Source organism: Hippocampus zosterae, chromosome 5 (genome assembly GCF_025434085.1).
Source record: "Hippocampus zosterae strain Florida chromosome 5, ASM2543408v3, whole genome shotgun sequence".
In the NCBI taxonomy this organism is placed as follows: domain Eukaryota; kingdom Metazoa; phylum Chordata; class Actinopteri; order Syngnathiformes; family Syngnathidae; genus Hippocampus; species Hippocampus zosterae.
The window spans coordinates 4195947-4209787 of NC_067455.1; the positions used below are offsets into that span (position 1 = coordinate 4195947).

Here is a 13841-nt window from a genome sequence, read left to right on the forward strand (position 1 = left end):
ATTAAACACAACACATCTTTATTTGTATAACGGTTTCACAACAGCTGTAGCTGTAACGAAGCCCTTTAGTGAACTTGAAATGTATGTATTATCTGCCAATGGAACTGCTTCCCCTATTTAGCAACCGGACGGCGCTGACAAAAGCAGCAGGATATGAATCCTAGAACGTTATCTGCTCATATTCAGCCATATGCTTGGCAACTCATCAGATGGATGGCGCTGGAGTGCAGGAGGACAATGACCCGAGGCATACTGTGCAATCACCGCCCCCCCCCCCAATTATTTTTTTTAAAGGCAATTAAGTAAAATATTACGCAATGGCTAATTCAATCAGCTGACCCGAATCCTATTGAGCATGCATTTCACATGCTGAAGACAAAAATAAGAAGGAAGTAAAAGTAGAGGGGGCGGCCCGGTAGTCCAGTGGTTAGCACGTGGGCTTCACAGTGCAGAGGTACCGGGTTCGATTCCAGCTCCGGCCTCCCTGTGTGGAGTTTGCGTGTTCTCCCCGGGCCTGCGTGGGTTTTCTCCGGGTGCTCCGGTTTCCTCCCACATTCCAAAAACATGCGTGGCAGGCTGATTGGACACTCTAAATTGTCCCTAGGTGTGAGTGTGAGTGCATATGGTTGTTTGTTTCTGTGTGCCCTGCGATTGGCTGGCAACCGATTCAGGGTGTCCCCCGCCTACTGCCCGAAGACAGCTGGGATAGGCTCCAGCGCCCCCCGCGACCCTAGTGAGGATCAAGCGGCTCGGAAGATGAATGAATGAATGATTAAAAGTAGAGGGCTGGCAGAGCATCAACAAGGATGAAATCCAGCATCTGCTGAGGTCGTTGGTGAGTTCCACACTTAAGGCTACATGCAAAGGATTTGCTATCAAGTATTCAAAAGTTGGATGAATGTGTATCCCATTACTTCTGGCCCCTTCAACATTGAGAGCTTGACCTGACATCAAATGTGATCTTTGCCATCCAAGTTGCGAACAATCAGCCACTTTACTGGATGATCTTAAACGGATGATGACTCAGCATGTTGTCCCGTTTTTCTGGGGCAGTAAAAGATGGCGCGACCTGGGTTCCTCAAATCAGCTTCCTTGTAGTGGTGCGTTGCAGGCCTTCTTGGTGTTCACTCTTTGCCGCGCGCGGGGTGACTCCACCGCTCCGGTGGCGTGCAGGCCTTCCCTGTTTGCATGCGGGCAACATTACTCAGAGCGCTTCGTGCGAGGCTTGCGTGCCTCTGCTGGGTTACCGCCGGACGCCGCCCCCCCCCCGGTGCGGTGAAATACGTGGAAATTAGTGTGCGTGCGCATGCGCGCGTGGTACACGTATGTGGCAGGATTGCTTGCTCACGGAGGGCACGAGGCAAGGCAGGCAGATGGTGACCTTTAGCTGTAGTAAATTACCCTGAACTCTGTGATTACCCCCCCCCCCCCCCATCTCCTTCACACCAACGCACACGTCAGGTTAGTTGGGCTTACGTCGCCTCGCTGTCATTGAGTGAAACAGCACAATTGAGTGAAAAGTAGGCCACCTCCCTCCCCTTCCGTCATTACTCGGAGTGGGCGTGAGTGTGATTTCACTCTCCGGCGTGAGCGGCAGCTGTAGTCGGTCGTGAGCGCGTGCATGCGTGGCGTTTGGGAGCGCGCATCGCAAGCAAATATATAGCCCCCCCAAGCTCGCCCCTTCCTCACTCGACTATTGCTTCATTCGTTTAAGTGCATTAACAAAACAAGACTAAACAAACAAGGTGTGCAATTTTACTCATACGCGATTAATGTATGATTAATTATCATACATTAATCGTATTAGTAGCATTTGGACAGTTCATGCAAAATGGGAAGTAAATTATTGGCAGGGGTCTACAATGACGTTGATAGATAATACATCAATGAGTGGAAAAAAAATGCTGGTATGTATCATGGGTAATATAATACAAATGTACATGTATTAATGATAACGTCACATTTAAACGAGTGCAGATTGAGTGCAACATTATATACTATACACGTTGCAATGATAATCAAGAATGAACAGTGCTATGGAAAAGTCCTGGTTCACCATTTAGTGTTTTGGTGACGAGTTGTTGAAATGTAATCTGTCGCTTCTTCATCCTATAAATTCAAGTTATACAAGTCATAGTGATTGTTGTGAAAGATCACTCAAAAAAATAAAGCTCGTAGTGACTTTTCCACTGCATTGTAACTACAAAGTAAAATAATGGTAACGTTTCAAGGAAAATACCTGAGAATAGTTACCTTGTCCCTTTACGTATAGCGCTGACTCTATATTTTGTGACAGCGGTCCTGAAACACCTCTTGTATGATTTAATGTCGTTTTTCTCCAAAGGTGGGTCGCAACTTGGCGGGTCCCAGTCAGGATGAGATCACTTATGAACCATCCTTCTGAGATTTTACATTTTCATCGGAACAAAGATTGTTGTCGTTCGTATGGTCGAACTTTTGTTTGTTTCTCACAGAAAGAGGCGGAATAAAGGGAGCGTCTCGTTTCAGCACCAAGGCCAGGGCTCCAGGCAAGAACAATAGGCGTCGACACCAAGGCAACATCTACAAATTTCAACCCGCAAATTGACCAAAAACATTTTTGACAGGTATTTATTTAGTATTATTTAGATAGAAATGTCACTTGGTTTTATGTTATATTGTTTGTTTGTGGGGAAGTGAGGGTTGTAATGATCCTGGGTCCGTGTATTTTGTGTAAACGTTTATGCTATTTGTAGACGGTTCCCGAGACACGTCACGAGTAGGGGGAGGGGCAGGTGGAGGGGAGAGCAAAGAAGCTGCACGAGGATGTGAAAGCAAAGCGAAGGCAGTCATCGGACAGGGAAGACGCAAGCAAACACGCGTGCGACACATTTTTTATCCTAAAAACTAAACGAACAAACAAACAAAACAAAAAAAAACCGCAACAGCAAAACTAAGCCAGAACAGCGCGGAACAGTCACGACAAAGAAGAAGAGAGAAGCCCGCTTTTTTTTCTCCTATTTTCTTTTCACGGACAACAGCAATTAAGCCTTTTCGCCCGCCATTTAGTTTGTCATCATCACGTCGTCAAAGTGAAAACAAGCTAGCTCGAGGAAGTCGGCGGTTTTCTTTTTTATTTGTTTGTTTGTTTTTCCTCGTGAGTTCCTCTCAAGTGTATGTCACTTGAAACCATTAGTTGCTAAGAATAGTGTTCCTCTGGGCTTAATTCTTTATTTATCGTAAAGACACAACTTGTAGTATCCGAGGAGGAGGCACAAAGGAAAGAAGAGCATCCACCGTACGAGAGGAAGGGACACACACGAACACGCTCACACAGAGGACGACGACCAGACGAGCATCACTCTTTTTTGGCTGTGTGACAAGCTTCACCTGCGAGAGGTAAGACTTTGAAACATGTTTTTTTTCCTCCCCTGTGTGTGTGTATGTGTGTGTGTGTCTACGTACACAGGGAGGGAGGGAAAGGAAGGGGGCGGTCGGACAAAGAGCAAAGGGAGCCCCCCTTATGACATCCGTGTTGTAACCTCCAGCTGCCTAAACAAAGAAGCCCGTCCTATACAATCATGTTGTTCTCCTTTCTGCACTTGTAGGCATCCCCACGGCCGCTTTCTCCACGGGAAAAAAAAAAGGTAACACACGCACCCACACGCTTAGCACCCACCCCCACCAAGTCCCATTCATGTTCTTTTGATCGAAAGGGAAAGAGTGCCATTATTGTTTTTTGATTGGCTCATTAACATTTGCATAATTGTTCAGCAGAAGCTGCGCTTAGCCTCTTTGTCATCAGATGCGCGCGCACACACACACACACAATCGCGACTCAATCGTGTTTATTTTCAAGCTTTATAGATCGTTTCGGTACTATAAACGTGCGCCTAAAAATAAAATATGATAAACACTCGTGGAATATATTTAGACATTTTTCTTACAAGCCCAAGTCCCTGTATGCAAACTTAATTTTTTTAAAAATCCGTGTTCGATTTTTGTAACATGCTAAAGCTAGTTGCAATGTAGGAAAGGAATAACAACAACAAAAAACACACTCTTCTTTGTAATAGATGGCCTTGCTGTCGTGGCTGTATCGGGAATCCAGCAAGATGCTGAGCGTACAGCCTTGGGGGGGTCAGGTGGGGGGGGGGGGGGGGCCTCCGGTGTTGAAGTGCTAGTCACAAAGGAAGGGCCAAAAGTCTGAACCTCTTGAATGTCAGGCAGATGTTCTCGCCGTGCTTATTCGATTCAAAAGTAGTTGTTGGCGAAACTCACTTTGAGAAACAATTATTATTTTTTTCCCCCCCAGTTTTTCACAGGGTTTCCCCAACCATCCAGTCAGGATCTAAATTGACCATTGAATCACTTTTTCTAGTGGGAATGAAGTCAAGCGGTATATATATTTAAAAAAAAAAAGGCGGTACCTTGTTCGAGATGACAGGTGAAAAGTAGTGGTGTGACAGCTTCTCTTATTTCCGTGGCTCTCTGCCATTTGTCAGGAAGTAGCATCTGGAAAAATTCTTGGCTCATCATCATGACGACATGAAAGTACAGCAAACCGCTAGGGCCCGGTTTAGCCCTCGAATTTTTTTTAAACAAATATATGTATGTTTCATGTGCTGCTATTTATAGTGGAAGCCACTTTAACATCATTCACAGTTTGAACATTAACACTGATCGTAATTACAGGAGGAAAAAAATGGACTTAAAGATGCAATTAAGAATTAAATGAATTTTTTTTTCCTTCCTTAAAAAAAAAATCGGAAATATTGAAGCTACTGGGTTTAAAAGTTAAATGAAACTGGACGGCACTCAACTATGTACAATGCTCATTTTAATACTATAATAAAACAGCATAATTGTCTTTTTTCAATTTTTGGGGAAAACAAGAAACAACAATTTTTCGAAGGCACATTTTTTTTTAAATTGGGTCTTTTTCCTTTGCGCTTACTCGTTCAGTTGTTCAAAGTTTATGTTACAGTATCAATTTAAAAAAAAATAGTAATGTGTGTTCTAAAAATACTTTTTGCCTCGTTTTCCCCCCAAAATTGAAAACAAACTTTTATGTTCTGCAATTATGCTTTGTGGCCGGCGAAACGCTGTCAATTTTATTTGTGTTCAATTCAGTAATATTTTGGCGTTCAAGTATGCAAACATTTAAGAATCCTCCATTTATTTAAATTTCCCCATTGTGGGACGAATAAAGAATATCTTATCTTATCTTATCTTATCTTATCTTATCTATTTCTTTTCAGTATAATGCTAAAGTTTCTTCATCGCGTTCAAATGTATGACCGGATTACACCGCGGGAGCATAAGAGTATCAAAGGGTGGAGTGGTGGGGGGGGGGCAAAACTGTGGGCTGCAAATAGCCCCCCAAGCTAAACTCGGGACACCCACGAGCGTCCTAACTTTTGTTGTTTTCCATCATTTAGATCCGGCAAGTGCCAACCACTCCTCCACTTTGGGGGGGATACCTGCCTCTCAATTGTTTGGTCCTCGGCCACCGCGCCCCCCTCCCACAACCCCCGCCCCGATGAAGGAAGCCGACGCCATCAAGCTATTTGTGGGCCAGATTCCCCGCAACCTGGAGGAGAAGGACCTCAAGCCCATTTTTGAGCAGTTTGGCAAAATCTACGAGCTCACCGTCATCAAGGACAAATACACCGGCATGCACAAAGGTGAGCGCCGCCGTCGCGCCGGCACGTGGATTGCGCTCGCAGATAGACGTCGCCACGGAAACCTGCGACACCTCCTTTTTTTTTTAGCTTCCGCCAAGCGCGACGGCGAGAAAACGCTGAACACCCCTTTGCCCTTTCTTCCTTAAAAGACGTCATGTCCAAATTCAATCTAAACATACGCCAGGCAAACTGTGGCAAATGCACACTGTCGGAGGGGCTCTTTTGTGCGCGTGTGTGTGTGTGTGTGTGTGTGTGTGTGTGTGTGTGCGTGTGTGTTATGAAGCAGATTAGACTGTATGCGCCAATCAGTGTAATGGGCCTGTAAGCCTGTGTGATAGAAGAGGAAGAATCTGCTGTTTTGAGAATCCTCTCGGCCACAGTAAGCTCCTCTTAAAAGCAATGAGATGGACCGTGAGATGCTTGTGTGTGTGTGTGTGTGTGTGTGTGTGTGTGTGTGTGTGTGTGTGTGTGTGTGCATGTTGTCCCCTGTTAACTTACAGTAGAACCTCCAAAGTGGAACACGTCACGTTTGGTTTCTTAATATTAACAGTGACACACGTGTGAAATCAAATCCGGCACTGACGTGGCGTCAGATGTAAGCGTCACGTGAGCTTTGGAGTACGGGTGAGCGCGATGAGCTTTTTTTTTTGGCGGCGTCACTCTGAATGTCAAACGTGGCGAGCAGATGGACTCCAGCAGTCGCAGGAAGATCCAAATCAAAGACTTGGCGTCAGATATTTTTGTGACGAGAACGGAAAGTAAAAAAACTGCGAGTTGGTAGCTAATAAAGTAAAAGAAGTTGCAAGTCGTTTTTGTCCTTCATCAAATCCGTTTTCTTCCTTTGAGGAAATGACATCATTAAAAACTTGCCTTTTGGACACCACCACTGAGATATTTTCATCAAATGTTCAACAATTTAACATCAATGAATTCAGCCAAAATATTTCCCTCGGGGGTTTTGATGAATAACGTAGCAACCAAATTGTCGCTGAACAGAACACGGAGAAAACTTTCTGCTTTTCAAACAAAAATGAACTTTTGTCCCTGAAAAACGTCAACAAAGTCCCGGCGCCCGTTCACATCATCTTTGTTGTCGTCGTTGAGCGCGGTCGACTCTGTGATTGTCGTCCAGCATTTCCGATGTCCTACGTAAAATCGTTCGGTTCTTGTCTCTTGTTTTTGTTTTTAAGCGGGAGATAAGCTGTTGAAAAGTTTTTGGACAAGATTAATCAAATGCGCGACCCGGTAGTCCAGTGGTTAGCACGTCGGCTTCACAGTGCAGAGGTACCGGGTTCGATTCCAGCTCCGGCCTCCCTGTGTGGAGTTTGCATGTTCTCCCCGGGCCTGCGTGGGTTTTCTCCGGGTGCTCCGGTTTCCTCCCACATTCCAAAAACATGCATGGCAGGCTGATTGGACGCTCTAAATTGTCCCTAGGTGTGAATGTGAGCGTGGATGGTTGTTCGTCTCTGTGTGCCCTGCGATTGGCTGGCAACCAATTCGGGGTGTCACCCGCCTACTGCCCGAAGACAGCTGGGATAGGCTCCAGCACCACCCGCGACCCGAGTGAGGATCAAGCGGCTCGGAAGATGAATGAATGAATGAATGAATTAATCAAATGCGATTAATCCATTTTAACACGAGAAAAAAAAAAAAGTTATGATTAAACGAATCCCCTTTCGGATTACGAATACGTTTCGCCAACTATCCACGATTAGCCGATTCACTCCACCGACGCGATGCTAGCTGGCTCAGGTCAGGTGACGTTTCGAGCGAGCCTGTTCCAGCAAGTTCCACTTTGGGGCTTCCGCTGTCATCTGTGACGTCTCCCCCCCTCCCATCTACCCGCAGCCCTTTGTGATCGTCCTTGTCCTAATCATGGCGTCTTGTTTTCCTTTTTTGACATACGTAACTTCATCAGCCTCTTACCGGGATGCTAACCTGCTGCTAATCTTGTTGTCTTAGTGCTGGTGACAGGTGTAGTAAACGGCTCCGGCCAGCCTCCCTCACACACACAGACGCAGGTACAGACTCATAGGCAAGCAGCGGGTGGGTTGGGGGCGGGGGGGGGGGGGGTGTATTTGGAGTGATCGTGAGGCATGCCAAGTGGTTGGTATTTGCGGCCGGCGTAGACCTGAGTGAGTGTGCGGCGCCGGCGAGGCCTTGTTTAGCCCTCGCGCACACGCCTTGTGGTGCTGTCGTGTGTGCTGACTCGTGGCGTGCCGTTCTGAACTGTGACGTGCCCGTGTGGAGTGTCCTCTGCTCTCAAGTGCATCATCATGGTGGTGTTAGGTATCGTTGCAGTGCATGAATATTCATATCTGTAAACCCCCCCGACCCCCCCCTTTGCACAATAAACCTTGGCAGCTGACAAGTCATCAGGGAGAGAAAATCAGTCCAAGTCATTCAAAGATTTGAAATGGTGGTCTTCCTTTTGAAATGGGGGCGGGTAGGGGGTGGGGGTAGGGGGGGGGGGGGGTTTGATACAGAGACTCCGACGGAGAGCGATGAATATTTGAGCCTCCCTCCTGAGCCACTACTACACTTGACCGAGCCTCCCTTCTCGCTCTCCTCACTGGTTGTCTTTGTGACAGGATGTGCATTTCTGACGTACTGTGCGAGGGAGTCTGCGCTGAAAGCCCAGAGCGCCCTTCACGAGCAGAAAACACTACCGGGGGTAAGTCCGCATCACACGCTCCACACCCGGGCACCCTTCATGTGCACACGCTACAATCGTTGTACGGCGATAGACAAGTTCGGGATTTGAAAGGGGCTCATGTAAATTATTATTATCATCATCATCATAGGCTCCTCGGACTTTGTTCGGAAGCTCTTCCAACAAAGTTGGTCGTGATGAACTGAGAGGAACTTCTTGATTAAAGGGGAAAAAAAACATACAAGGAGTGAACCCGTAGATCATTTTTGATTGTGGAATGAAATTGCGTCATGGATGAATTCAAGATGGCGCAACAGTGCCCAAATGGTACACGGGATTATTGGGTACAAAATTTGTTTGTCTCCGGTCGTGTGCCGGAGCTCTGTAAAGTGTCGATACTTATGGAGAGTTTCATAATGTGGTTGGAGATTTATTTACGTGGATGTGCTGGTTTGGTGTTTGAGTGGTTGAATGTATGAATTTGGATGTTGCGCAATATTGCGCAAAATTTTTTCATTCATTCATTCATTCATCTTCCGTACCGCTTGATCCTCACTAGGGTCGCGGGAGCCCATCCCAGCCGTCTCCGGGCAGTAGGCGAGGGACACCCTGAATCGGTTGCCAGCCAATCGCAGGGCACACAGAAACGAACAACCATTCGCACTCACACTCACACCGAGGGACAATTTAGAGTGGACAATCAGCCTGCCACGCATGTTTTTTGGAATGTGGGAGGAAACCGGAGCACCCGGAGAAAACCCACGCAGGCCCGGGGAGAACATGCAAACTCCACACAGGGAGGCCGGAGCTGGAATCGAACCCGGTACCTCTGCACTGTGAAGCCGACGTGCTAACCACTGGACTACCGGGCCGCCCAAAATTTTTTCTTTTTTTAAATTATTTTTTTCTTTTATTCCGTAATTTTGCCTTTTGCACCAGAGTGAAACTTTGATTTTGTCTTCAAAGGGCGGACAATAGACCATTTTGTCTTTGTTTGATCTGGATGCAAGAAGTTGATTTGTGGGTTTTCTCCGGGTGCTCAGGTTTCCTCCCACATTCCAAAAACATGCATGGCAGGCTGATTGAACACTCTAAATTGTCCCTAGGTGTGAGTGTGAGCGTGGATGGTTGTTCGTCTATGTGTGCCCTGCGATTGGCTGGCAACCGGTTCAGGGTGTCCCCCGCCTACTGCCCAAAGACGGCTGGGATAGGCTCCAGCACTCCCCGTGAACCCTGTGAGGATAAGCGGTTCGGAAAATGGATGGATGGATGTAAAACTGAGGATTCCCAAAAAAAAGTGCACTAGCTTAGTGAAAACTCCACGAAAGTTGCGTTCATTTCACTAACGAGGTTTTACGCAATCCAGCCATTTAAAGGGGTTCTCACACCCAATTGAACGTATCTCCTAATATGGCAGCTGCATTCATGAGGTCACAGAGAAGCTGAAATCGGAGGATCTGCGCAATGTAAACAACAGCGGCAAACCATTCGATGGCCAAAATAGTTGGTGCCTGTTTGTCAATCGATTATCTGCCGATATGTCGATCGCACTTCCCAAACGGCCCGTCGTTGCATTCTGCTGATCAAAGAAGTCTACCTGAGTGCGTGCGCGCTCCTGAAAGTTGAGCTGCCGTTGATAAGAGCGTGACATAAGTGGGCAAGCCAGCAGGCATCGTGCTGCTAAGGACAAACATTCGCTCTCCCGGGGGTGGGGGGCTAGGGGGCGTCGGCTTACGCATCATCATCATCATCTCCATGTTGCCATCGCTCTCCGTCGGTCCATCTCAGGCGTTTAGCCCGCAGTGATAGCTGCCGCCTGGAGAGCGTGTGTAATTAATGTGGCCGTCCCCCCCCCGCCGCCCCCCCTTTGTCTCGCTCGCTCTCTGGTGAGGCATCGTGTTGGCGCGGCTGAGCGGGCCGAGGACCGCCGTTCATTATGGATGGAACTCTGTGACTGTCTCATACGCTGTACTGCTCTGTCACTCCCTCGCCGCTTTTCCACCCCCCCCCCCCCCGCCCGCCCCTCGCCTCTTCTCTCTGACCTGATTTCCCGAGCGCTTAAAAAGGGATTTTACGCTAACCGTTTGAAATAGTTTGCATTATTTTTACCTCTTCCCCCCCCCCCCCCCCCCCCCCCCCGGGGCTCCCGGCGCTGCGAGCGGGAAGTGGAAAACAGAGATAGGTGACATGGAAATGGCATCCTCCTCCCTTATCGCAAACTCTTAAGAGGAGAGGATGGCTGGCCGACGTGCATTTAGGATCGCCGAGCCGCCCTCAATCTCATTTTGGCTGAGTCCTTCCACCGCTAATCGGAGTTTGGCTTCCCGCAACTTGTCTGCAGGCAAGTGTACCGATAAGATCTCGCTGGCATAGTGGTTGGAGTGGCGATAGAACGCCCTTGTGGGCAAGGGGGGGAATATTCACGTCGATAATGTCATCCCTGCTTATTGTACAGCGGGGGGGTTCCAAATGTCAAAAATACAAAATAGTCAACCCGTCCATCCATTTTTTTTCGGCACTCATTTGAGGTCGTGGGTTACCGGGAAACTATCGCAGCTGACAGTGAGCGAGAGGCGGGACTTTTGAGCCAAGGTACACACACTCTACTTATGAACGTCTCTTCATACGTAATTTTCAAGTTACCAAACGCCTCAATGAAAATATTGCCACTTGGTATGAAAGAAATTTCAAGTTATGAAAGGTAAAAAACACAGTTTGGAGTTTCCTGAAGGTATCATACTTCTAGCTGCTCTGCCATTGGCTATTACCTAGCATCTTCCTGGCATGCCATTGGCTGAGAAGGACCTCTACCGTGTGTCTGTGTTTCGTAGATAGAATGTGTCTACGCACCGTTCATGTCGTTCGCCCCTCGGGTCATGAGGCGTTCCGATAGTTTTACGTAAATGTGAATCAACCCCGAAAAGGTGTTCACCAGTCCGGCGATCGCTCACGGTTTGCGGATGTTTGCCTTGGACATTTTCGAAGGATTATTAAAACCCGACAAAAGCAAACGTTCTAGGATCGGTTCTTTACAAAACGGCAGGTAAAAAGCACTTCTGAGAGACGACATGAACTAAACACGGCAAAAAAACGATGAAGATGCAGTTCAAAGTTAAATGACCATCATTTTTATTCTTTACTCTTTACTTTGTTTTTTTTACATAATGTACAACTCTCATTTATTGTGCCAATAATAACATGTAACATGTATTTGTTCCGTATTTTGATGCATTATGCTGTAGGAAACATTTATGTCAGAATTTTGGTGGGGCTTGGAACGAATTAGGGCATTTACATGCAAAACACGTCTCTACTTACAAAATTTTCTAGTTAAGACATTTTTTCCAGAACTAATTAATTTCCTAAGTAGAGGTCCCACTGTTTCTTACATAGTACATGGAAATACTGATCAAATTGTCTCAAGTTCCTCACAAAATGCGCTTTTGCATTCTCCACCCCAGTACTTTAGAGATTCCGCAACTGTGATATATGTACACACACGTCGAGTTGTAATCATGTCATGATTTCACGCGTGCAAACGCAGCAGGTGAAGTGTGGCATTAATCCAATTAGGGGCGCTTTGAGGGGGGGGGGCTGACCTTTATGTTTCCTGACTGTCTGCCGCTGCCCCCCCCGTCCCCCCGCCTCCTTTGACTCATCCGCTGACCTTTCTCTCCCTCGTGATACGCGCGACACGTTGAATTTATTAGAATGATGATTATGCGCCATTTTGCCCGGCACGTAAACAAACTTTGTCCATTTTATGACAAAATGGAGGCCTGTTGATCACCGTTGTGAGTAGTATGGCTGTGTCCGCTTTCAGTGACAAGATACAGTTAAATATATATATTTTTTTGCGGGGGCGGTGGGTGGGAGTACAAATATCATGTGCAGTGAGTGCTTAAATTTATTAGATCACCTGTCAAAAAAAAAAAAACAGACAAGAAGATTCACCATCATGAAATGTATCACGAACAGGAAGGCGAGACCTCAAACGCGACTCAAATGTGAACAATCCAAACTCTATTTGAACATCAAAGGTTAAAGAGCTTTCGAAAGTCGCCTTACTTTCGCTGAAGCGCAACCAGCTTTGATAAAATAGCGGCGCTAGTGATGCCACGCTATTATTAGCTCCGGGAACGAGCTAACGTTAGCCGTGGATGCTACGTTGATAGCATGACTTGTTCAAAACGGTGTGTTCAATTGAGTTTGTAGTTTTATGTTTTTTGTAGCGGCAACTTACTATCCTTTTGTCGCTACGTCAGCAGGGCATGTAGGTTTTTGACTCGTGCTTTTCTTCGACGGGCTTTTCCTTTCCACGGCGACAACAAGGTATACACTAGGCCGCCATCGTTAAGCAAACACGAAGTACGAAATAAGCAAACACGAAGTACGGTCAAAAAAAGGTGTTGCTCCATGCCCTACTGTCTTCCTAATGATGTTTACATAAATCTAGCCTCTTAACAGACTAAAAACAGGACAACCAATGGAGCCCAGATACTTCGATGTTCTTAATAAATTTGTTCTAAATAAAATATCAAATATAAACCAAACGCCTTGCATCTATTAAATTCTAATTATTCAAAAGGCTGCATTTATAATTTAACCCAAATTTCCTTTTGGCTCTAACATTTTGGAACGTATAAGCAAGTAAAAAATGTGAAAAGGACGGGATTAAATTACCCGTCAAGTGGAAATGTTGCTAATTCTACCTGTAGCTTCCTAATGTCCCTTTGCTCTGTCATAGTTTTTTCGTCTTACACCCAGTTCTTGGCCAACAAGGGATGGGCTTTTATTTTTATTTTATTTTTTGGGGGGGCGGTGGTGGATATTCCAACCTAGTTTCAGCAAAGCACCTGAAGCCCAAGGTACCAGGTTAGCGTGACGCCGCCAGGGGTGACACCTCTCGTTCTATCTGCCGTGACTTGCTGTCACCTTTTTTTGTACAACCCCTCCGACCGGATGGAGACCATTTATCCTCGTCTTCACCTACCATCCCTCTGTCGCGTCCTTTTCATCTCGTCCTCATTCAGCCCTCTCTGCTTTCCCTTTTATCTCCTTTTCCATTCAAACCCCCCCCCCCCACATCCCCTCTGTCCTCTCTTCAACTGCTGCCTTTATGTGAGCGCAATATGACTGAATATTCTGCTCACTAGCGTCCCTTTCGCTGCTTTCAACTATCTCCGTGGTATCCCTTCATGCGCCTTTTTTCCCCTTAATGTCCTTTCCCCCCCCTGCCCCCCTCCTGGTTGGGCACTGGCTCATCCTCCTCGGATTCTCATTTCACAGTCATTTACGGCGACCCTTCTCCCTAAGTCTTCCTCTCGACGTCGCCGTTTTTACGCCCCCCCTCCACCCCCCCCCCACACCCTCGCACCCTTCGTTTCATTTCCCCTCCTCTTGATTAGTTGACCCTTTTGACCGTTTCACACCGCCCACACCCTCCTCTCCTTCCGCGGCTCCACTTGTTAAGCCGCGTGATTAGTTTCTCGCAAACTCATTTTCATAGTCGGATCCCGCAC

At 46.8% G+C, this 13841-nt stretch overlaps 1 protein-coding gene across 3 annotated transcripts in view; it reads left to right on the forward strand.

Annotated features, from left to right (window-relative positions):
* Positions 1-2800: 2800 nt before the first annotated feature.
* The window catches only part of LOC127600535 (CUGBP Elav-like family member 3), a 37611-nt gene continuing 26570 nt past the window's right edge, over positions 2801-13841 (forward strand). Inside the window, exons 1-4 of one of the 3 annotated variants that reach the window (XM_052065191.1) lie at positions 2801-3378; positions 3588-3626; positions 5421-5666; positions 8258-8340. In XM_052065191.1, coding sequence (XP_051921151.1) covers positions 5522-5666; positions 8258-8340 — 228 coding nt within the window. In that variant the 5' untranslated portion in view covers positions 2801-3378; positions 3588-3626; positions 5421-5521. Of the gene's footprint in view, positions 3379-3587; positions 3627-5420; positions 5667-7628; positions 7688-8257; positions 8341-13841 lie in introns of those variants that run through there. The other 2 variants (XM_052065192.1, XM_052065193.1) reach the window with 2 other exon arrangements.